We start from the raw sequence: 26125 nt of genomic DNA, 5'->3' as shown, positions 1-26125 counted from the left end.
AATTAGGCTGAATATATAGCCAGATAATAAATTAAAAAGTAGTGGTTCTCAAATGAATGCGTACTTGAGAACGAGCTAAGATAACAGAAAGAAAAAAGAAAAGGAAGAAGGAATACAATAAATGTTTGTAGCCGCAGAGCAAGGCACACAGCCATTGCCATAGATTGACGGATTTACGATGAAAGGATTTGCACGGTCTGAGGGGAGATTGTGTTTGTTTCCAACAATCTTAGCGTCTATCTGCAAGCCTTCTTTCATTTGCCAGTGCCGTATCAATTCCATGCTAATGATACGTTATGAGTAACATGGATAATTTTATGATTTTGCGAAGGACGGACTCTTCCCCATTTTTATGCATTAAATTAGCTCGTGATATGAGTTTCAGATTTTTTACCTCGGAAGCTGAAGTACTTGAGTTCGACTCACGTCCGAACTATGGATTTAACCTGATACTATGGCTTTATTAGGCCATATCTTCAAGAAGTATTGTGTGCTATATGTTTTATATATTTCTATGTAATGTGTTTACGTGTTTTATAATTCCCAAAGTGTTTTATGGTGATGGTAAACCCAGGATACGCGTATGTGTTCAGTGTAATATGTAATTGTTGTAGTCAAATAGACCATGCGTTTGATATACGGCGATACAATCTCGTGTGTAAAAGAAAATGTACTCGTGGAATGCATACATTCCACAACCATGAGAGTTAATTAACGATATGATTCAACAAGATGGTGCCATTTTTGATCAGCTTATTAAAATAATAGATGCCATTTAGTATCACTGTTATAGATAAATAAATCCACGTGACAGTTCGTATTAATCAAATGATTTATGGTATGGCAAGTGGCAACTACAACTGTGAATAAACTAAAAGGACGTTAAGGCATACTATATATAATGATTGCTTCAGTCTTGATTATTTCTTTGTTTATGTGTTGTAATATGGTATCATCTCGTCTACTTACCGAGTGATTTTATCACTATAATAAAATGTTTAGCATATATTTTCAACAAAGATTATTCTCATTTAATAATATTAGTGTATTCCTCTCACATTGTAAAGAACCCTACTTTCGTTATATTTTATATAGTGCCTATTTTCTCTTACGAACATTCCACTGCCCGTATGCTTTGGAGCTCTAGCCGTTGACGCAATGGAAGTAGGGAAGACGAGACTTCGAGCCCAGGAAATGACTTCCGAATGTTCTCATCCAACAATTCCATTTATACATCTTTTTGTGAAACCGAATTTTGTAATAGTTGTCCTGATATGCCAGGGATGGGTACAATGTATATATCATGTTTTCATGTCACACGTACATTTCATGAAGTCTTCAAGAGACAAGTCAATGCAAAACATCGTATGTGTACTGTATAATTGAAAATCTCGTATATTATTCTTATACCAATCACTTTTATAAAAATAATGTTTATTGGGAATTCTTAAGATTATTTACACCTGCTGCCAATCAAGTCTGGGACAGCCACTCTGAATACTACCACTAAGTTGCTTAAATCACTTTTTCATATTCGTCAGTCTGTAGAACAATATGTGACATGGCACTCTCTTGATTTCCAGTAATGTAGCTATAACATAATCATGGAGGATATTACAAGGGAAAAGACTTTATTCAAGAACTTTTGTTCAGTTATAGACTTATATTTCTAGATATTTTTCAAAAGGCAGTATTATGCTTTACAAGCTTCACAATCGTGCATAATATAACCAATTTCACACTTCAAGTTCTCAGTCGACGTAAACGGCTTGTCCGAAGAACGGACAAGTTCTATGCCAATCTTCATCCATAATTCCCTCTTTGTCCAAACATTCATTGGCGCACTTGAATGCGATCTCCTCCTGAAATAAAAGAAAATTATTTAGTAAATTAGTAATGCATTCGTTATTCCAGTCTAATAGATGAATAATAAACAATATCGTATTAAATCCGTTGTAATGTTCAAGAGAACAAATCATATCAAGAATTAACTTCCTGAAGAGCTTCATGTTGATCACCAAGAATTAGTGACCATATATTCAGGAGCAGTTTGAAAACGCAATAAACGATACAATATATAATCCTATTTTCTTAAAGCCATTAATCAGAGAGATCTACAGGAAAATATTAAACTAAAATCGCACTGTGTATCGAAAGCGAGACAATGTTCTGATATGAATTATGTCCGTATAAATTACTCCTGAAGACAATAATGACTCTTACTGTCGGTGTAAAGCAGAGTTTTTTCAAGAAATATAGTCATGGCCTTGTGTAAAACAGGGTAGGAGAACAACCTCTTAATGTAAGACACGATATGTGCACAATTCTATCTTATAACTTCTTATATTTCAAAGTTTCTTCCAAAAAGTAATATTAAAAGTTATCTTTTAAGCTTCACAATAGTCCATAACTTGATTTTCGAACTACCACATTAGTTCCAAAGATGTAAGTTATTTTTTGTGTATTTTGATTGGTATATTAATTGGATTTCCATCAATACACCATTCTACGCAAATCTGCCATGGCAGGGGAGTTAATACAAACATAAGACTAGGAAATTCCAACGTGGGGCAAGTGCAACATTCCTGTTACTTAGGAAGCATAACTGAAGACAATAGATACACCAATGAAATTAAAAGATGAATAGCCCTCGTTAAACAGGCCTTTCAAAATAAAAGAATTATTTTAACAAATACTCATAAGTTTAGAAACAAGAAAGACTTTTGTAAAATCCTTTGTCTGGAGTGTACTACTTTACGTTTGTGAGAGCTGGATTATTGGAAAAAGGAAAAGAGATTCACTGAAAGCGACTGAAATGTAGATTTGGAGGACAATGACGAGGACATGCTGGATTAAAAAAAAGAGACCAATCGAGATGATGTTCTAAAAGAAGTCAACGAGCAACGAGACTGATAAAGGATATGAAAAAAAGGAATTTAAAACTTGTAGGTCATATCCAGAGACATAGTGACTTCCTAGTAAATGTCTTTGAAGAAAAAATACTAGGAAAGAAAGGAAGAGGAAAACCAAGGATGACATACTTCGACGATGTGAGAAACTTGACGGAAAGTAAAGACTACAAGGAAGTGAAGAGAAAAGAAGGATTGAGTTGCAGTGGCAAGGCTTAGCCTTTGGTGTATGATGATGATGATGATGATGATGATGATGCTAATCTGTCGTACATCACAATAAGACTGAAGAAGTTTATCACTGGACCATACTAATGTCCACATTTTTACCAACTCATTTTAGCCAGATAGCGGGACATTATCGCACTTCAAAATCCTGGAACGTGTAAATTAATCCCAGTTACTCACATTTACATATATCCCACACAAACACAGTCCGAGTACGTTATACAGAAATACACAGTGCTGATAAGCAAAGACATCAAAGCTTGTAGAATGAATTAAAGAGAACAATAGACCATGAAGGTCAGATCATAGCAATGATAAATTTGAATTTAATTATTTAGTATAAATATAAGCGTTTTAAAGAAGCCTTCGTGACTCCGATGGCAACGCGCCTGCCTCACTCCGCTGGGTTCCGTGGCTCAAATCCCGGTCACTCCATGTGAGATTTGTGCTCGAAAAAGGCGGAGGCGGGGCAGGTTTTTCTCCTGGTACTTCGGTTTTCCCTGTCATCTTTCATTCCAGCAACAATCTTCAGTATCGTTTCATTTCATCTGTCAGTCGTTAATCATTACCTCAGCGGAGTGCGGCAGGCTCCGGCAGCCGGCACAATTCTTATGCTCGCCGCTAGGTGGAGCTTTATTAATTCCATTCCTGGCCCAGTCGAGTGACTGGAAACAGGTTGTGGATTTTCATTTTCATAAGCGTTTTAAAACTTATAATTATATGGTGTATTGTACGACACTTTCACGGGTAAAACCCACGATGGAGATTTCAGCAGCACGATTCATTTTGTTCCTTCCTGCCATTTATAACTCCGCCATAGCTGGTCCTTAGCCCGTGTTCAGAAAGGAATGGGGTATCTGGCTTTCACGTGAGGAAGCCATAGACTATTGCCCGTCTCAGGAAGTATCTGCGATTAAGAGACAGGCAGAGAAACAGCCAATTGGGGGCCATTGGGCAGCTGACACCTTTGGCAAATGATTCTTCGAAAAGTTTCTCTAAGATGACTGCTGACACTGGAATTTCGCATAAACCATGAATCACGTCAGTTTCATCTCAACGTTTTCCAAGCTAGTAGAGATTACTTAGCTACTTACAACACAGGCTAAATGAAAGTGCCCAATCATTGAAACACTGATATTTATCGTTCATTACAACTTTCCTCATTGGTGATATCAGGATGATCGTAAGACATTTTTTTTTTTTTTGCTACTTGCTTTACGTCGCACCGACACAAATAGATCTTATGACGACGATGGGATAGGAACGGCCTGGGAAGTGGAAGGAAGCGGCCGTGGCCTTAATTAAGGTACAGCCCCGGCATTTGCCTGGTGTGAAAATGGGAAACCACGGAAAACCATCTTCAGGGCTGCCGACAGTGGGGCTCGAACCCACTATCTCCCGATTACTGGATACTGGCCGCACTTAAGCGACTGCAGCTATCGAGCTCGGTCGTAAGACAATAAAGAACCATCTTTATTCTCACGATTGGTGGAAATTCAGAAAAATAATGCTTGGATCCGACTAATCATTGATATTCTGATGTTTACTGGTGATTACAACCTTTCTCTATGGTGATATCAGGATTATTTTTTTAACTTTTATAAATGCTATTTATTCGGGGCGTCGACCTAGAAAGATCTTTTGCCCCTACATGCACCATATGTGAGGAACCTGCGTGTATTTTGTAAATGGCAGAAGTGTAAAGTGTTGAATGTGACGAAAGGAACGTTAAAGACGACACAAACACCTAGTCCACAGGCCAGGGATATTCATCATTTACAATTAAAAACCCTTGACCCGGCGGGGAATCGAACCCGGGGCCACCGGGTAACAGGCGGACGCTTTGCCCCTACACCGCCTAGCCGGACTATCAGTATGATTGTGAGATAATAAAGAATATTCTTAATACTTAACGACTGCTGGAAATTTAGGATAATATTACTAGGATCAGGCCAGTCAGTGAAACTCCGATGTTCCAGTACTCCACATAGCCAAACACAGTGAAATACTTATTATCTGCGCACCTTTTCTGGATAGATTTACACCCTAGTGCTGAATTGGTCGACCTCGACAATCTTCGAGATTCGTAATGGCAACCTTTGAAACACAAACTATGAATCGCTTATGCATCGCTGTGCGACATCTGGCGTACACTTTACGTACTAGTACTGTTGTTATTTACACAGCAAAGCCAAACTATAGAATTCACTCTAGGAATAAGATTCGCATCGAGAAATGTTATATAATGTGCGTGTGACACAGTTGTTGGCTTAAGATAACAAAGGTTTAGCAAAATTCATATCGATCGATCATATTATCGATTCAATTCAGATTTAATTTCCATTCAGTTGGCAGTACTACTGGAACCGGAATTGTTCTCTCCTTACTCCTCAAACCCGTACACAAATTTATCGATAAAAAGTGCGCAGATAATAACACTGACAGCCAAACAGTTAAAGAGAAAGTCAATACTCCTCAAAACAACGACCATTAACATTGTTCCAAACACACTGATAAATTAAGTTTCTGTATTACTTGAAATTCGACGTGTATATCAGAAATATGTAAGTATGGAGTGTTCACTTAAGCTTAACACTTAACTGAGAGCTGCCAGTTCATTTAAAGAACGTTTGCGTAATATAATACACAAACGTGATTAGTATGACTGTGTAAAAAAATGTGATTCCATAAGCCTTAGAAATAGTGTTCTAACTTCACTGTATGCTTTATTGATATGTACGCAGCGTAAACTCAATGAAAAACTGATATTATGTCCGACTTGTCCATTGAAATATCAATGTCTTTCTATAAAAAGTAATATACTGTAGTTGTAACCTCCTACATCAAGGTAAGCCGCGAAATGCTAACTGCAATATTCTTTATTCTGTTCATTGTTGGTTAATTTTTAGATCAATCATTTTCATTGTGCACATTTTACTATACTAATGTGTAAAGGAAAAGAAACCTTAAATACATCATACTGTAGGCATGCGTAAATACGTCACACAAACATACGTTCCTACACAGCGGTGCAGTAAGGTTCATTTCCCTTTGCACACCAGCATAGAAAATGAACACAACGAAAATTGTTCTGATAGACAGCATAACAATATGTGGCCGGGAGGCGTGACCAGTCTTAAGGGAAAATTGGTTTGGAAGAGCATTGTTAGATACTCGTTATTGCTCGCAGAGCGACGATATCGTATGATGACTATTTTTCAATGAATATTTAAAAGCGCCCTGTTTGGCCAGTAAATTAGCACCGACAAATCGAGATCCATTGATACGTCAATTCGAACCGAGCAGTTACTATTCAGGTGGATAACAATTTTGAACCGTCGTCAGTGGCGTAGTCGGTTAGTTGTGCTTCGAAACTATCAGGGAATTAGAAGAATTAGTACCTGCCAACAACAGTGCGGTAACCACTTAACAGGAAATATTTAGGAGGGGTGAAATGGGTGTAGGCAAAGCCAGGGAGCATCAAACTGGCCATTGTCCTTTCTATTTTGACTACTTACTTCTCCTGAAAACCGTTATCTTCAGACTTCATTTAATCATAAGATAATTCCAAAGAAAAGAAATCAAAAATAACTGAACACAAACAAGATTACTTCGCTTTATCGATAGAAACAATGTGAATAACACTTGAAGAACGACTGAAACGTCTGGCCAAAGTTAAGCTCTTTTAGATGTGTCTCAATGATAAAATGTAGTAAAATATACATTTATACGACCAATAAGTACCTATTATCGTGTTCACATAATCCACAAATGTGTTTTTTAAATTAAGCTGATAAATAATTCATCAGAATGAAACTATGACATATCGTAGAAATCCTAGGTATTATTATTATTATTATTATTATTATTATTATTATTATTATTATTATTATTATTATTACTATTACTATTATTATTAGCTAATATATACTAAAAAAATCATAGATATGTTTTTGAACATCATTACAACTTGCGAAGTACATTCTCCGGGTCGTCGTTCTTGGGCACATTTTGAGAAATTACACTGTCCCTTCGTAGCGTTAGAGTTCCATTAACTACGCAAGTTTCAATAAAATTGCTTACCTGTGTTGATTCGTTGGAGGGCAAGACAATTAGGCAAGCTTAAGACAGTACGCAATAATTGCTCTAATGTAGGCCTACTGTATATATGTGGCTGGGGGCCGTGAACAGTCTTGAGGAAAATAATGGTTTGGAAGAGCATTGTGGGATACGCGGTATCCCTGGCGCAACGACGGTAATTTTCTTTTCGTACTTTTCAACAACTCTTATGAACAAATCAGTAAAAACTGGTACTAATGACTGAAACACAGTTCTAAGAAAAATTTTCCAGCTTAAGGGTTAGTTTATTTTAAGAATTGTTCAGGATTATGGACAGAAACAATTAACAGAAAATGATTTTAGGGACAAGGCACGGTTTTCAAGATCACGTCACTATTACATACTTAACTCACCTTGAAACAGTAGTCACAAGTAAAAATGCAGGAATCGACAGCATCCAGAGTTACTACAGGTTTGGCGTTCACTACGAAAGGGATGACTAGTAGAGCTATGAGAGTCAGTTGAAAGATGCAACTAGATGCTGGAAACAAAGAAAGAAATAATAGAGTTAACATCATGAGCAGTAAATTCCAACTATCAAAGCCATCGTTCACAAGTACGTTTTTAACAGTGAAAGTCAACTGCAATTTTTTTCAGGCACAGACAACTGAAGTCGGTCTCCTCGACAGAGGAAGACGATGGAAGGAACATTTTGCACTCGTTTATATTTTAACTATTTCCAACTTATCCGAGTCACTTTTGTAAGATTCAAGGATGCACCAACAGAGCGTAGTTTCTCTTGAATGCTACGTAATTATCGCGGAGAGCTCCGAGCGCTATCAGCGACTGAACGGGGAAGTATTTGCAGCTCGCTGTTGGATGTTTACTGAAACAAGTGATGATTGTTATACGGGGCTTGGTTTTTGAACTTGTAGTGTTACTAGTAGCTTATTGGAAGTTATTTATACATCATTTTGAAGACTGAACATCTGTACACCCAAAAGTTTCTATATACACTGTTTTTAAAAAGAATAAGAGCTTAACGTAAATGTGACGTTTCTAATGATATGACGCACTTCCTGCCAGTTCCCCGCACCTACGGGAAAGCACGTGTACTATAATGGAGTGTTACGTTGGCTGTTACTGCACATATCGCATTAACAATTATAACTAAATAATTATATCATTTATTTGTGTGTTTAAATGTGCAGTACTGTAGTATTTCATTTATATAATGTATTTGTTGATGAAGTTGTGTATAGAGTGCAGCACCTCGCTGGCGGGACGGTTCTTCTGGCGACAGGGACGCAAGTAGCATGTGGAGACAATAGTCTCATGAAATTATCTAATTTCACAACAGTGCTAACATTTTTAAGTTCAGCCAAACCATTAGCACAATTTCAGTTACGTCTTTTCAAGTGTAAATAATATGTCTAGTGTTTTTAGTTTCAGTGCTTACCTCATGTGTGTGAACGTATTGCACCCGCTCACTTCCTGAGTCCCAGACTAGCATTTATCTCAGGGGTGATCAGTTCGAAAACGATAAAAAAATTTATATAAAGAAAATCAAATTTAATATCGGCGCATCAAATGAACGCAGGGATGAACGGGGCATGCAAATTAAGGTTACGAGGGACGACTCATTCATGGATACAAATTTTTGACTCCACAATAGGACTGGGAAGTGACAACTTAAATTCCATGGGCATACTGGACTAACTACAATGAAAAGATATGGAAAGTGTTTCCTATTGAAATTGCAATGAGGAGCAATTTATTCACTTATTTACAAACTACACAAGATGACAATTATTACATTGGGACACTTCCATCCTGAAAAATAAATGACATACTACTTGGATTTACCTCACTACTCTGGTAGTGTAAAACATCTGGTGAATTCGCCCCAATTGGTTACTGGGGATCGAATTCACATCCGTATGAGTGGACGTTTCACCGCTGGAGATCTTCTTTCGGAGACGAAAGCACGACAGTAACTTTTTACTGTCGTCTCCTCGTTCCGTTTGGACATGAGACACTTCCGGTATGTACATTCTGGTGAGCCGGACACCCACCGTGGAAATGTTATCGCCTCGAAAAACGGGAATTTATAGTACGGACAAACTCTAGCCTATTATTTCCAGATTTACAAACACGCCAGGTAGAGTTCATTAACTCAAAGCCTATTTTAACATTTACACTTGTCAATACGACAAGACGTACGGAAAGGTTCATTACTATGCTCTGACCATGAAGACATGTGCCGTCCGTGGGTTATTTACGTATCTACCGCTAACAATCTCCCCGTGAAAACCCAACATCTGGTTCTGAGCAGTTCGACACAGGACGACTGTCCCTATCATATCCTCCTATGATTATTAAATAATATCATTACCATTCTTTATCTGATCATTATCATATTCTGTGACTACCATCAATTAATTTATTATTATCATTAATTTCAATTATAATCCTATATTTGATTATTATCAATTGTCATCTGGGATGATTATATGCCAACCCTTTCCGACGTTTCAAACGAAGGGTCGTTCTTCCTCGTAATTTATCCGCACAATTTAATGATCAGCTTCCTAATAAATATTATTATTATTATTATTATTATTATTATTATTATTATTATTATTATTATTATTATTATTATTATTATTATTATTATTATTATATTCGTAACAATGAATCATCGCCCATTAAATATCTTAACTTCCTTTCATCATAATTATTAATAACTAGCGAATGTACCCGTGCTTCGCTACGGTATTCTACATTGTATTCGAATATCGAAGTAAATAGTGTACATGCAGTAAATAAGATTGTTTTAAAATTGCATGTCTCTTAGCGTTATCCGAGAAAGAGCATGGGGAGGTCCCCGTACGTTGTTTGCAATGTAAAGTGTTTGTTATGGATTTGAGATATAACGGCAGGCTCACTTGCCTACTGCCATTCACAATCGAGTTGGGAAGTTTACATTATAATTGCAGGACCCATTGCCTACTACGCGGACGGAATCGATTTGGGGAGTTTTCGTTAAAATGGCAGCCCCCTTTCCTACTTCCAGACAGATTACAGTTGAGGAGTTTTTATTATAATGGCAGGCAATTACCCTACTATCACTCGAAATTGAGTTGTGCAGTTATCATTATAATGCCAGGCCCATTTTCCTACTTCCAACCAGCTTACTGCCAGTCACACCAAGTTGGTGAGTTTCCATCAAAATAGCAGGCCACTATGCCTAATGCCAGTCACATTTTAGATGAGGACATTTCTTTATAATGGCGGGCACCCTTGTCTGCTTCCAAATACAATCGGGTAGGGGAGTTTTAAACAAAACTGCATGCTCACTTGCCTTCTGCAAGTCAAATCGAGAAGTGAACTATTCATTACAATTGTAGGCCTTCCTTACTAATGACAGTTACACATGAGTTGGAGAAGGAACCCTTTCATACTGCCAGTCAAAGTCGGTGTGGGGAGTACTGATTACAATAGCAGACCCACCCTTTCTCGATCGCTACAAATCGACATCAGTGAATATATATAGATCGGCATACGAAAGTATATGCGTGTTTACAATATTGAAGACCTTCAGTTACAGATTAACTGCTACTAAACGTACGTCATATCGACAAAGGATTACACCATAAGACACGCCGGATTTAGTAGCCTAAATGGCTGGTCCTATGATATGTCATCTATTCTTGGGTCAGATTGAGTTAGAAACGTGGAACAGGGTAACGTTTTTGTAAGATTATCTCACATTACATTACTTTTCGGATAATTATGTGACAGCTACATACATAGCATTTGGCTCACATATGGCTACTGGGTGGGCCAATTTTCGTGAAGAGTTTGATGATTCTGTATTTCATATAAGTAATTGAAAGTATGAATTATGCATGTGAAAATTCCAAATTGACTTAACATCGATTAATAGAGAAAAATCAAAGGTAAAATGGATACAGATACGGCAAAAAGTCATAAGACCAAGGTTGTAGATCATTCCAAATTGAACGGAGATTGTGCAATCCGTTATGTGATAGAAATTTCCGAAGGTCTGCACCATCATTAAAATTGCCTGCATATTTCGATATTCTTCGGGGATAAAAAGTGAAAATTTTAATGATCTAGGATTTTTTCCGTTCGTTACAGGCTAAAACGTATAATTTTGTCAAATTTCAATTATCTTCTTTTTCTTCTGGCAGATTATGCCGCAATCTGGATTTTTTTTTGCTAGCGGCTTTACGTCGCACCGACACAGATAGGTCTTATGGCGACGATGGGATAGGAAAGGCCTAGGAGTTGGAAGGAAGCGGCCGTGGCCTTAATTAAGGTACAGCCCCAGCATTTGCCTGGTGTGAAAATGGGAAACCACGGAAAACCATCTTCAGGGCTGCTGATAGTGGGATTCGAACCTACTATCTCCCGGATGCAAGCTCACAGCCGCGCGCCTCTACGCGCACGGCCAACTCGCCCGATCAATCTGGATTTTGGGCGAGGCGGGTAAAAATTAGGAGTTTCAGGAAACTAAACCAAAAATTATGCAGATGGTCATTATTACCCCTTAAACGGAAAGCTGTAAGAAAATTTCGCCAGAATAGTCAGTGTAGAGGCACACAGTCGTTACGATTTGATTTATATAGATAAGGAATCTGCTCCATGTAAAACACCTTTTGGGCTATGTCCGCTGGACTTAACCTGCAAAACTGACCATTCATGATATCTCCCTTATTAATCCTCCTGACGAAAAAATGCACATTAAAAGGTTTAGAGGTGGAATTCCATCACGTTTGGTCGATTTCCAGTCAGGTTGGTCTTGTTCTGTATATATTGTGGAAGAGTAAAATCACCATTTCGGTTCCCTATAAACAGCCAGTCCATTCCGGAACATGAAATGTTATTTACGTTTAAAACCTAACTTTGGACAGGTGGATGCTAAATATAAATTTTGGTTCGAATGTCTTCAGTAGTTTTCAAGTTGTAAGGAATACGCTTTACACGCACCAGCCCGTGAGTTAAGTCCGATGGGACTTGTACAGAAAAACGGTCCGTTAATGATATCTCCCTTATTAATCCTCGTATCGAAATGATGCACATGAGAAAAAAGGTTTAGAAATTAATTTCTACCAAGGCAGGTAGATTTTAATTAACGTTGGTTGTGTATATTTTGTGGAAGTGCAAAATCACTGTTTCGGTTTCGTATAAACCCCCAGCCAGTTCAGGGATTTAGAAACAATATTTGCCCTAAAACCTATCAAGGACAGGTGTATTCTAAATATGAGTCTTGGTGGAAATACATCCAGTAGTTTGTAGCACTCGCGTACATACGGCGTAATTAAGGAAGAAAATAATACAGTTAAGAAAGTTGAAAGTAATAGAAAATGGATTATAACTGAGGACAGCCGGATAACGACAAATATGTAAATGCCAAGTTAATGTATTGGAAAATCAAATGGCTCTCAATAAATTATGCTAGTGTGAGTTATGAATATAATAAAGCGGTAACAGAGGAGAAATTTAGGTCCTGTGATTCCTAGGTAAACAAATAATAAGAAGATGACTAATGGTGTTATTACTTTATCTATTCGAAGGCGGTTATAACATCCAACGGTATTCCGCCAATATCCCGCAGATAGGCCGATTGACGTCTCTCTTGCCTTCTACCCAAGGAAAAACCACGAATTTAAAAGCATGATGAGGAAAATGGCAATACGTTACTTCCCTGCTGGCATGCAGTCAGAGACGTTGCCATGGTAACCTGTAGGTTCGTTGTCGGTCTGTCGGTCACTCAATGCAGAGCATGATACCAGCGGAAAATTGTAAATTTCTCCGTCATGTGAAGAGTAACGTAAATTATGAACATAACGAAAGTTGTTTATAATGAAGAGACGTTTCACGTACGGTAAACGAAGTTTACAGAAAATCAATAGTATAAGAGAAAATGGAGGAAAACCATTGTGGTTTTCCTACAAACCCCCCGTTTATTCAAATATTTTAAAATGATATGCATATTGAAACCTTCCCCGGTATGAGTATACTCTAAATATGAAGTTTTGTTGAGATCTATCCAGCCGTTTTGACGTGATGGCGGAAGAACCATTCTGGTTTTCCTATAAACCCCCATGTATTCAAAGATTTTAAAATGATATGCATATCGAAACCTTCCCCGGGATGAGTATACTCTAAATATGAAGTTTGGTTGAGATCTATCCAGCCGTTTCGGCGTGATGGTGGAAAAACTATTCTGGTTTTCCTATAAACCCCCCGTGTATTCAAAGATTTTAAAATAATATGCATATCGAAACCTTCCCCGGGATGAGTATACTCTAAATATGAAGTTTGGTTGAGATCTATCCAGCCGTTTCGACGTGATGGTGGAACAGACAAACAGACAAACAGACAAACAGACACGAAACGTAAAAACCACCGATTCGGTCTTGAGTTGACCTAAAACGGATAAATATCTGAAAAATTGGCAAAACAAAAGAAATTACAGACAGCGGACCCCCTACAATTTTATTTATATAGAATATTATTACTATTATTATTATTATTATTATTATTTCACGTTTCCACTACCGTTAGCCATATTTATGGTTAAATGCATAAACCTTTACAATTTCAGTCTACTTTGGCACTACGCAATTGATTTAAGACAAGATTCACTTGGAGTATGATTATTATTATTATTATTATTAAAAATGGAAAGATGATATTTTAATTTCCACTCTTTAGAATTTAGTCACATATGTTAAATCCCGTTATGAACCACTAAGATCTGCTTTATATCGGTCGGGACAACACGGTATTCGGGACCGTACCTTCAGTTTCGTACTGCCGTTAATTTATATGGGGACACACGTCCTCCCAAGACACATCTCACAACCTATGGCACATCGCGGCTGGGCAAATACCTCCAATGCCGGCGATTGCTAAATTATTCCTTCCAATTTGAAGTCCATTTCCTTTTATCGGAACTCTTCAAATATTTAATTCATAAATTAATCCTCGGTGCGTGGATTCTGCCACTAATAACACCGGAATATGCATTTTATATCATCTTAGGCCTTGAGATTCATCTATTTCATCATTACAAACAATACGGCTCAATTTATTTCACGCCGGATATTCGTCCCTTATGACTTCCAACTCTAAATATGGGCTCAAACCACTCTGGGCTTTTAACATATCGTGACCATCCTAATTCACGTGCCTCTATCGCTTTTAAACAAATTTTAATGGTTAAAATAAAGTCCAAACGTGAAATCAACAATTTACGTAAAATCAAACTGACTACGCGAATTAAAGTCTTTACGCTACATGTCATCTCCACATTGATTATTATATTTGCACTGGCTAACTCACGAAGCACTGTAATTATTATTATTATACTTTGACTTGCAAACGCACAAAATCTTCTTATTATTATTAATTTACTTTCCTTTGCCAACTCACAAACATTATTATTATTTCTTTCTCGCAAACACACCGATCATTATTATTATTATATAGAACTTACAAACGCACAAAATATTATTATTATTATTATTATTAATTTACTTTCCTTTGCCAACTCACATACATTATTATTTCTTTCTCGCAAACACACCGATCATTATTATTATTATATAGAACTTACAAACGCCCATAGCAGATGGAACATTATTATTATTAGTAGAAATCGTGATTATCGTAACCCGTAATCATCCTCGCTATAATACTTCAATTTCTCGCTCTTATTATTTTCATCAAAAAAATAAAAATAAAAAAGTAGCTTCTTTTTTTATTCTTCTTCTCCTTCTTCAAATATTCTCATCATTATTATTATTATTAGTTAAAAATCTCAAATTTTTCATTTCAACTCCCAACATCATTATTATGTCCAAAATATAAACAAGTAAATTCTTCTTCTTCTTCTTCTTCAAATATTTTTATATTATTATTATTATTTTAATGACCTTCCGTACGCAACACAAATTTTACATCCTCTGGCACTTTCATAATCTGGCTGTTTGGTAGAAAATATTCCTAACTAACATACAAATAATCACCGCAGTGATTGAAATCAAATAAATGGGTTAGCACAAAAAGGAATTTAACACTTGAAATGAACTTAAGTCAAAGTATTACAAACAGCATGCATTAATTGAAAGAAATATATCCCATATTTACATTATATACAACAAACAAATACTCAAATTAATTAATCTAACCCATTATTACGTTAATATAAATTAGTTCGTCCGTCTAACAAAAAAAATTAAATCATGGACTCGGGAGGCGGACCATGTTAAGTAACCATAATTAATCTACATTGAACCCCGTTTAGTCGCGATAACATCCCCAAATATTAAATTTGTGTACTCATTCCTATGTAGAATTCCATTGTCTCGTAGCGGGAGATAGGTCTCACGGCCCCATGGTGATTTACTCGTCCATCATGTCGCACAATATAAAATTAACACAGCAAAACACTTCTGTGCGATTACCCATGATTAACACCTTATTACACTATTTTATACAAGAATACTAATAAAAACACTTATAGGTGCGCCTAGACCTCTGACACTTGCACAATATATTCTTCATATAAGCCCGAAACACACGTCGTGGCACATTACGACGAAGTGTCGTTCATTTGAACCGGCGCGTATCGCGTCTTCAACCGGCACTTCCTGGTTTATTTCTAAGCCGTCTTGTTAATCGCCTAGCTCCTATAGTTCCCTGCTCGGATAGTTATTCACCGTCTATCTTGAGCTATTTACTTCAGGCTCCGCACACTGCCTTCCAAGGATACTATCGGCGTTCCGTTAATTATTTATTATTTAATCACATGACATTTATTAAATTCAACATACAGTTGTACTGATTATTTAAACTCGGTACTATGGATAATCTCACTGTTCGTCTTCATTCTCCTAATAACTCATGCACTTTCATCTCTAACTGACTTCGAATGCGTCCCGAGGTACTGACTTACAGAGTCTCAACTACTTCATACGACTGACCCGACTGGTGACCGATAACAACTAGTGGCTGGTAAGAACTGATTACTGTGAGGTCCCACTACTGGTTATTTATGGACGACATGGTTTCCCGCCGGGGTCATCCGCGGTCATCTCCTAGGGAGGGGGGTTGGTTATCCTAAATTGGCATATGCAGGTGGATTTTGATCCCTTGCTTTATCCTACTTAAGAAACTGGCGATACACATTCATGTGTCGTATTCTGAACTCATATCGTTCGGTGATCATGGAAATATCACTTAATTCCTGTCCTCCACCTTTCGCGCGCTAACTCGGCGTCCCTGATGGCGTGCTCATCTTGACCAATGGCGAGATAGCGTGGGTCATTTCCACGAATTCATTACTTTAATTTATTACGATTACAATTAATCAACATGGGAATGATATCCCAAAAATTCCCTCTATTCAATTATGTGGTTGGAATAATTTAATTATTGTTATCGGAGAAGCTAACTGGAGTTCACTCTGAGTTTTTCTTATGTTGGTTTATCTGCGGGCCTATGGTAAATTTTTCCATTGGTCAACACCGCATCGGTTAGTTTAAAATCTCTTCTTTGCAACATGACAACACAAAATGCCTTGAGGCAGTGGAAAATAATGGTACGTCATATTCTCGGTATTGGTGCTGCCTGCTTGCCCTTGTTCCGAAATACCTACTCTTTCACTTCCTTGTAGTCATTATTCTGTTGTTGTGAGCTCTAGATTTAATCCTTTTATATTCTGACCAAGAAACATTCTCCCCATAATGACAAGCTTAACTGTGGCGACGGACAGTCGCGATATGTCTAGCTTATGTTGAAATCCTCCCGTCCACACAAAACTGACACTGTATTCCATTTAATATTCCTATATATCTGTATTTATCTTATAAAAAATCAAATCATGAAACTAGGGCCTATCTCATCCGGGTACATTATATATGCATGCAGTACATACACTAATGGTGTGTTTTAGGTCACGCATAACAGAATAAATCAGTGACTTGTGTACTCTTTATTTTTTACAAAACGTTATCTTAATAACGTGTAAGTGGTCCTCCGAAAGTGCACTTTGTTATGTGGTTATTATATGCGACCACGAGAGGTAGGTTAGATCATGAACATACAGTACTTTCATCTCGGTCAAACAACCACAACCAATTTTATCGCTGTTCTGGTGCACAGTGTGTTGCAGATATGTCAGGAAAACGAGGGAAGTACAGTTCTAACAATTAATGTAATTGGCTTTACGTCCCACTAAGTACTTATACGATTTTCGGGGACGTCGAGGTGCCGGAATTTAGTCCCGTAGGAGGTATTTTACATTCAAGTAAATCTACTGGCACAAGGCTGACGTATATGGGCACCTTCAAATATCACCGGACTAAGCGAGGATCGAACGTGCCGAGTTGGGGTCAGAAGGCCAGCGCTAAACTGTCTGTGCCACTCAGCCCGGAAAAGTACGGTTCTAAATACTGTAAATTTGAGAAACAACATGAGTCAAGAGTTACTTCTTTTGGGAAATTAATAAAAACTTCCTGGTGCTTTTCCGTTTCATTTTAAAATGTATAGAAAATTGCAAAGCACACTTCACAAGCTACTTCTTCTTAAGTACAGTATGAATCAGGAAGCAATTCTGCCCTCTAATTAAACTTTTTAAATATTGACTTTCGGCGTTCCTCAAGTTATTTTATAGTTTCAGGTTGCTTAGTTAAATGAATCATCAAAATAGTTGCATTATGTTTATTGCTAAACAACATGTGAATAACACTTCTAATCTTAACCTAACATCTCATGCTCTGTAATAGATTCCTTAACACGTTGAGTGCCGAGCCGATTGTAGCACACTATTCCACTGGTGCCAGGCATGTTTTTGAATTGCATTCCGCTGGTGCCAAAGCAATTGTACGCGTTGTAGACTATTTATATAATATTGGGATGTATTTATATGATGTAGTAAGTAAATTTTATCTCACCATACCATGGTCATGCGTGACGCCATATGGTGTCACATCAATTTTTAGGAAAGATAAAATTTAGCGTGACGCCATATGGTGTCACAGAATTTTTTGACATGGAATGTTCAATACCAATTTCCAATACGGGATTTTTATTTCCTAATTCAAATTAACGCAATATTTATGAAAACCTAGTAAAATGCAAAACAAGTACTTATATTGCATTACATATTGTTGTGAACAGTTTTCTGATAACTCTAAACAATGAAAATATGGGTCTCGGCATGCCCGAGTTCTTGTTACTCGTTGTAATTTTTCAAACCTTATTGGCATCGTTGTTCAAACATCGTCCTTTGTACACTTGTTTCATGTGCTGTTTTCATATTTACGTTTTGCACATCTGATCGGGAAGTTAAGGGAAACGCGCTAACTGTACGCTACCTGGCTGCTGGCGCAGCTCGACGCAGCCCGGTTGGTTCACGTCCGATGCTTCGCTCCTCCCTACCTCTCCGCCACACCCCGATACTCCCGTGGTACTTCTAATTTTATGACTATTTATTTGCTCAATTTTGGCATTTAAACTTGCGCTGGGTACATACAGTTTTCACCTTGGCATTCTACTGCCTCCCACGAATATTCCTACCAAATTTAAACCGAATCCGAGTGTAACACATGTATGTGTTCCCTCGTAAGATTATTACCAATATCTTCCATTTTTTTATATTTTTGCACAACTATATAAACTGAGTGATAATACGTACGTAAACGAGGAATAAACAAAGCCTGGCGCGCTTTCACCTGTGACAAAGACCACTGGCCAGTCAGTGGCTTCGGAAGAATACTGTGGCGCCACATGGTGGCATACAGTAAAAATACATAGCTGGAATAGACCCTGAAGTTCGCCCTTCACGTAGTACCAATTTTACGCGCATAGATGCCACAGCTGATTATCTACGGCGCATCGCCTGAAACTCAACTGTGCCGCCGTATGGCGTCACGCCAACTCTGATTTCAAGAACGGTGTGCCGCCATATGGCGTCACGCCATCTCAAATTTGTAGACCACCGTGACGCCATATGGCGGCACGTGGCACCCAACGTGTTAAAGGTTGGCCACGCAAAATTATCTTGTCAGAAGAGATGAACATTTTCTTTTAAATACGTTGAAATTTACGTATGACCTTCATTTTATTCCGATAGCTTGAAAGAAAACAATTAGCGTAGGTCTTAATAGATGGAAGATGATCAAATGGGCTGAACATGCGGCTTATAGGAAAGGTGTGCACCGGGAGCTTGTCAATGAAATTCCTGGCTTCAACAGTACCTAGGTACCTTTGTGATCACTCCAATCTGTTGGTTATATATTTTCATCCTTTCTTGCTGATATGCATTGTAGTCACATTAACTTCAGACACATCCACTTCACAAACAAATTATTTCGAAGCACATCGCCAAGTAGAGATGTCTAAATAACATGTGATGGGGGGTCATTCGAAGAGGATGGTGATAGTGAATCCTGATTCGATATACAGGTTATTGGATCATGAGATTTAGCAAAGACTGAAGTGGAGCCGACAACATTTTAAATACAATGATTGCAGGGAGAAATGACTGAACATACGTATTACAGAATATCTGAAGACTTTAGGTTAAAAGCTGTCAGTTTAAAATAGCATTATGGCCAAATTTAACGAGAACAATTGCCAAATCATTAGAATGACTTACCATTTTACATTAGGATGTTGTGATTAACTGTAGGTAATCTATGGGGCATTCTTGTACTTATCTTTTGTTTGAAAATTTAGAGTCTTGTGAGAAAATGTATGAATGTAAGCACCTAACGTATAAGATTACATAAATAGATATTGTAATGGTAAAACTAGTCCATTGTTAAAATTACCGCCAAATTTGCCGAGTATCCCCCTAACTGTTCCTGGGAAACATGCCTGACCAACAAGCTTCAAGCGATGAGTGTCTACACCAATCAGAATCTATGTTCTTATACATAATGTACATACGTATAACTTCATTACCGCATAGACTGTTGTTTCTTTTTTTGTTCAGTCTACAAGTCTCTGTAAATTAACTATGTAACTCCACTACCTTCCACTTGCAATTGCCTCTCTGACCTAGTTTAGTTCTGCATCTCTGATTATTAAATCCTCAAATAAGTGAGTATTTTCATCGTTAACTTCACCTTCCTCCTCTCCTCTTACCCTCCTTTGAAGAGTCCACTTCTCTCCTGCGTAACCTACCCTTCTCCAGCCGTCTCACATGACCCGTCCACCGAAGCAGGTATATAAGAACAACTTAATCTATAGAATTTATTTCTAACTCACCTTTCTGTCCATAAGCTTCATCCAGGCTAACTCGTAACCGCTCTGCTTGAAAATGTTTTTCGCCTCACAGTCATACTTCAGATCTATAAACTCTGTCTGCAAAGAGTTATCAAGCTTATCCACAGCTTCAAACGAGAATGGATCTAGAATCCAATCCGGAATTTGTAACTTAAACAAATCTTCAAATCTTGATTCCATGTCAGTTTTTAACTGGTCAAGGTGATCATGATCAGTAAAATTTAGGATTTTGTCTTCTGGAAGTTCAGGAGTCTCGTTATCTGACACTGAACACCTTTTTAAGTGTCGGAAACTGAATCAGCTCCTTACGGCCAATATTTACCTTGTGAATATCAAACTTGGCGATGAATGATGAAATAATTCCTTTGGCCTTGGTAAGGTTTATCTTGTTTCCTTGAAGCCTTATATTGACTTCCTTCATTTTTTTCAAAAATATCTACAAGGTACGCAAGTTCCAACTTGCGTTGCTTCAAATTCTCACTTAAGACAGGATCAGACGTGTCGAGAAACTCAGTGACCATGTCAAACAATTCGAAGAAACGGCGTAAACAGTTTCCTTAGGAAAGCCACCTCACGGCCGTATGTAGAAGCAAGCGTACGAATTGCTCATCATTTTCATGGCAAAGTTGTCGGAACAGACGGTCATTGAGGGAATTAAATTTGATATTGTTGACACCAGTAATAACCAGTTGTAGGGTTTCATGCAGGATACCGCTCAATTTTTTTCGCAGCTAAGTGTTGACGATGAATGACACAGTGAATAGTGATGACTTCTGGCACTTCTTTCTTAAGGTGGGCTTAAGACGACCTGGCAGTGCAGGAGCACCGTCTGTTGCGCAAGCGCTCGCGTTTGTTATGGGAAACTCTCACTACTTTAAAAATCGACGACCCCTTCGTATCAGTGATCAAAGTTCTAGCAAACAACATTTTCTCGGTAATTTCCTTTTGTTCATTGATAAAAGTCACATAAGCTAATTAAATTGCTTTGTTATAAATCACAGTTGATTCATCAATCTGCAATGCAAATTTACTTTTTCCAACAAATTGGTGAGTTTGGATTCAACGTCCGTGGCCATTTTATCAATTCGCCTGGAAACAGTATTGTTGCTCAAAGGATCCATTTGACTTATCTTATTGCTAGGACCCTCGCCTAGCATGATTTCAACAATTTTTTTTGGTAGCCGGTAAGACAAAAGTTTCTCCAATTGTGTGAGGTTTACCACATTTAGTGATCAATAGAGACACCTGGTAAAAGGCAAGAAGACATTTGGCAAGATCGGTTGCTCGTTTTTTATAAACTTCACTCAAATTAGGCCGTTTATTAGCTTCAGCTTTGAGATGTTGAAAATAACCAAATTCTTTACTCACTTTATCACTATGAACTCTTGATAAATGATATTTCATTCGCGAAGGCTCCATGGCTTCATTACTAGTAAATGTTTTATCGCACAAAAAGTGTGGAAACTGCACATTTTGTGGTGACGCAATGAAACAGAATTTTAAATACTCATGAACTTCTACACTTCAAAACTAACGCACAAAAACAGAAAAGACGCGCACAAATACTGATGGTGAAGCACACAAATGCTAGTTAAGATTGAAGACGAATGTAAGTCAACGGCAAGTGTATTGTGATGGCGGGAGGGGGAGGGGGTTGAGTCATCAGTCGGTCGCGCTGAGCAATAACAGGTAGGGACTACGGAGAAGAGTGTAGTGCAGTGATATCGCCGGCTGAGAATAGCCAGTGTCTCGTGCTACCCGGCAAATTCTACTGTACAGTACTATTTTAATTGTCACCCCTTTGAATACTCATCGCCCCCCCCCAACTTATTTGTTGCCCCCTTGATAACCCAAATCGCCCACCTGGGGGCGATCGCCCTCACGTTGGGAACCTCTGCTCTAAACCGTAATCCGAAATTAGAGTTCCCCACATTTTCAGGGATACTTTCGTACCATAGGTTTGCACACACCTTCCATTTATGCAGTGCAACGGTTCCCTATTACTTAAAAATAATTAATAATAATTCATTTCAACGCGGTAGTTCTTGAGTCAAGAATAAACAGCTTAGCAACTACTTCAGTGAGTTAGCGGTCACCTTTATTGCAGCAAATATTCCTACTCAATAATACAGTACATTGTTTCTGAACATACAAACCGTCGCTGAGGAAGCAACACCGCGTATCGGACATCGCTCTTCCTTCTCATTATTTTCTTTAAGACTGTTCACGCCTCCCAGCCACATATAAATATACAGTCCATCAGAACAATTTTTGTTGTGTTCATTTTCCTATGGAGCCTCCGTGGCTCAGGCGGCAGCGCGCCGGCCTCTCACAACTGGATGCCGTGGTTCAAATTCCGGTCACTCCATGTGAGATTTGTGCTGGACAAAGTGTAGGCGGGAAATAATGGATAGAGAATACAACCAACTTTCACCAAGCAATAAACCCACCCCTTGGCATGGGACATAGGACCTAAATAGGTTGGAGGTCCCACCTTACTGACGCCAACCCTATATGGCAGGATGTAATTACTATTGCGTGACTCTGTAGTGGTTGGTAGTGTAGCATTCTGTCTGAATATAAAGAGGAAAGTGTTGGGACAAACACAAACACCCAGGCCCAGGGTCAGAAGAATTAAACAGACGTGATAATAATCCCCGACCCGGCCGGGAATAGAACCCGGGACCCTCTGAACAGTAGGCCCCATCGGTAACCATTCAGCCAATGAGTCGGACAGCAATAATAATAATAAGAGATATAGACACACACATACATCATCATTATAGACTTCATGCCTTTCAGCGTTCAGGCTACAAGCCTCTGTGAAGTCACTAACTGCCGCCACAATCCTCTATTTCCAATGAGCTCTGTGGCCTCGTTTAGTTTAATACCTCGTTTCTTTAACAGAGTCCATTGTTCTCTTAAGTACCCTATTCTCCTCAATTCGCCTCCCTGTACCCCACCCCACCACGAAGCCCATTAATGCGTACAGCTTCATCCATCGAGTTCATTCCTAACTTATCCTTTATCTCCTCATTCCGAATACCTCCTGCCATTGTTCCCACCAGTTTTTATCAGAATCATTCTCGCTACTTTCATGTCTCTTACCTCTAACTTATGAATAAGATATCCTGAGTCCACCCAGCTTTCACTCCCAAAAAGCAAAATTGGTCTGAAAACTTTTTCTTTTTTTGCTATTTGCTTTACGTCGCACCGACGCAGATATGTCTTATGGCGACGATAGGAAAGGCCTAGGAATTGGAAGGAAGCGGCCGTGGCCTTAATTAAGGTGCAGCCTCGGCATTTGTCTGATGTGAAAATAGGAAACCACGGAAAATCATCTTCAGAGCTACCGACAGTGGGACTCGAACCCACTACCTCCCGATTACTGGATATTGGCAGCACTTAAGCGACTGCAGCTATCGAGCTCTGTGGTCTGAAAACGGAGCGATGTGAAGACAGTTTCGTATTGGAGCTGAATTCCTTCTTCCAGAATGCAGTTGAAAGCAACTGCGAGCTCACTGCACTAGCTGCACTGCACCTTGATTAAATCTCATTTACCATACTGCCATCCTGGGAGAACACTTTTCCTAAATATTTAAAATTATCTACGCATTCCAGCTTTGTATTCCCAATCTGTAAATACAGTAAATTCTCTTATATTTCTTACCTATTGACATCAATTTATTCTTGGAAATGGAAATTTTCATACCACATTACAGTAATTATTTTCATGTTCCAAAATATTAGACTGCAGGCTTTCGGTAAAATCTGACATTAAGACCAAGTCGTCAGCGTAGGCCAGATAGCTTACTACATGTTCACCTAGCTGAATCCCCCTTCCCCTGCCACTTAATGGCTTTCAGGAGATGATCCATTTAAACTAAGAACAATAAAGGTGAAAGATTACAGACTTGTCTAACGCTTGTAAGTACCTTGAACCAAGAACCCATTCTACCATCAATTCTTACTGCAGCCCGAGTGTCAACATAAATGCCTTTGATTGATTTTAATAATTTCAACCTAATCCCATAGTCCCCCGTAACGGTGACATCTTTTCCCTCAGTACTCTGTCATTTGCTTTCTCTAGGTCTACGAAACATAAACATAACTGTTTACTCCTCTCGTATCAGTTTCCAATTGAACTGGTGTATGGCTTTTAGCGCCGGGGGTGTCCGTGTCCGAGGACAAATTCGGCTCGCCAGGTGCAGATCTTTTGATTTGATTCCCGTAGGCGACCTGCGCGTCGTGATGAGGATAAAATGATGATGAAGACGACACACACCCAGCCCCCGTGCCAACGAAATTAACCAATTATGGTTAAAATTCCCGACCCTGCCGGGAGAGGAATCCGGGACCCCTGTGACCAAAGGCCGGCACGCTAGCCATGAAGCCAGACAGTTTTCAATTACCAGGCGCATACTAAAATTCTGTTCCTGTCAATCTTTCCCTAGTCGAAAACCACACTGGTTTTCATCCAGTTTACTCTTAACCACCGGCCACCCTCCCTTCCAGGATTTCAGTGAACACCTTGCCAGTGGCAGGGCTGTGCAGTCATCACTTCCCCCTGACGAATCGATCCACCTTTCAGTGAACACCACCATAAAACCTACAGTGCCTGTGTCGGTGCGATGTAAATTAAACTGTAAAAGAAAAAAGGAAGTTTTACGTCCCACTAACCACTTTTACGGTGTTCAGAGATTTCGAATTGCCAGAGCTTTTGACTCGCAGTAGTACCACCGACAGTAGTCTGGTGTATTTGAGCACGTTCCGTGTCGTAATTGAGACCATCACCCGCATAAGCATTCTTAAACGCAAGTTGATTGCGTTGGGATTTGTTACCTCAAGCTACTGTCGTTCAACTGCGCATAAGTGAACAGAGAGATAATGAGAAACATTAATCAGCTGACTCAAGTACAGATCAATTCAGGAGTATCAAATTAACTTACGTCTCTACTTACCCATTTTCATTCTTGTGTAAAATTTAAGGGAGAACTGAAGAGAACTGAAGCAGACTAGAAAACTCGCATTTATATATATATGCGTCCCACTATCTGGATGTGGGGGTGTCGTGGGAACCACAACACTATTGGAAACGAGCGCGGTATTACGTCCATTTAATCCTTTTGATGCCTATGTTCACGTATTACAGCGATAACGAATGTAGACTTCTCCATTTGTTTTACTTCAGCCACGTTTCATTTCAACAAGCTATTGAACTAGCAATGGTAGTACCTACGACCACTAGTAACACAGCGGACATGACTATGCAGATCTTCTTGCCATAGAATCTGGGAATGTTACGTTTATCGTCCGAGACACCATGCGTCTGTTATGTATGTCCTTCAGCTATATTATGCATTTTTCTGAAACCCTTGAACATGAATTTCATCATCATCATCATCTGTTTACCCTCCAGGGTCGGCTTTTCCCTCGGACTCAGCGAGGGATCCCACCTCTACCGCCTCAAGGGCAGTGTCCTGGAGCTTCAGACTCTTGGTCGGGGATACAACTGGGGAGTATGACCAGTACCTCGCCCAGGCGGCCTCACCTGCTATGCTGAACAGGGGCCTTGTGGAGGGATGGGAAGATTGGAAGGA

The 26125-nt window shown here is 38.7% G+C and overlaps 1 protein-coding gene across 1 annotated transcript; it reads right to left on the bottom strand.

Annotated features, from left to right (window-relative positions):
- Positions 1-1660: 1660 nt before the first annotated feature.
- LOC136864967 (uncharacterized) lies at positions 1661-25508 on the bottom strand. Its single transcript, XM_067142374.2, has 3 exons — positions 25487-25508; positions 7610-7737; positions 1661-1862 (listed from the first exon to the last, which is right to left on the bottom strand). The coding sequence occupies exons 1-3, from the start codon at positions 25494-25496 to the stop codon at positions 1752-1754; spliced, it is 249 nt and encodes an 82-aa protein (XP_066998475.1). The 5' UTR covers positions 25497-25508; the 3' UTR covers positions 1661-1751.
- Between the last annotated feature and the right edge of the window lie 617 nt (positions 25509-26125).

Source organism: Anabrus simplex, chromosome 2 (genome assembly GCF_040414725.1).
Source record: "Anabrus simplex isolate iqAnaSimp1 chromosome 2, ASM4041472v1, whole genome shotgun sequence".
Classification (NCBI taxonomy): Eukaryota; Metazoa; Arthropoda; class Insecta; order Orthoptera; family Tettigoniidae; genus Anabrus; species Anabrus simplex.
The sequence above is the reverse complement of the archived record's forward strand: the minus strand, read 5'-3'. Positions and strand labels throughout refer to the sequence as shown.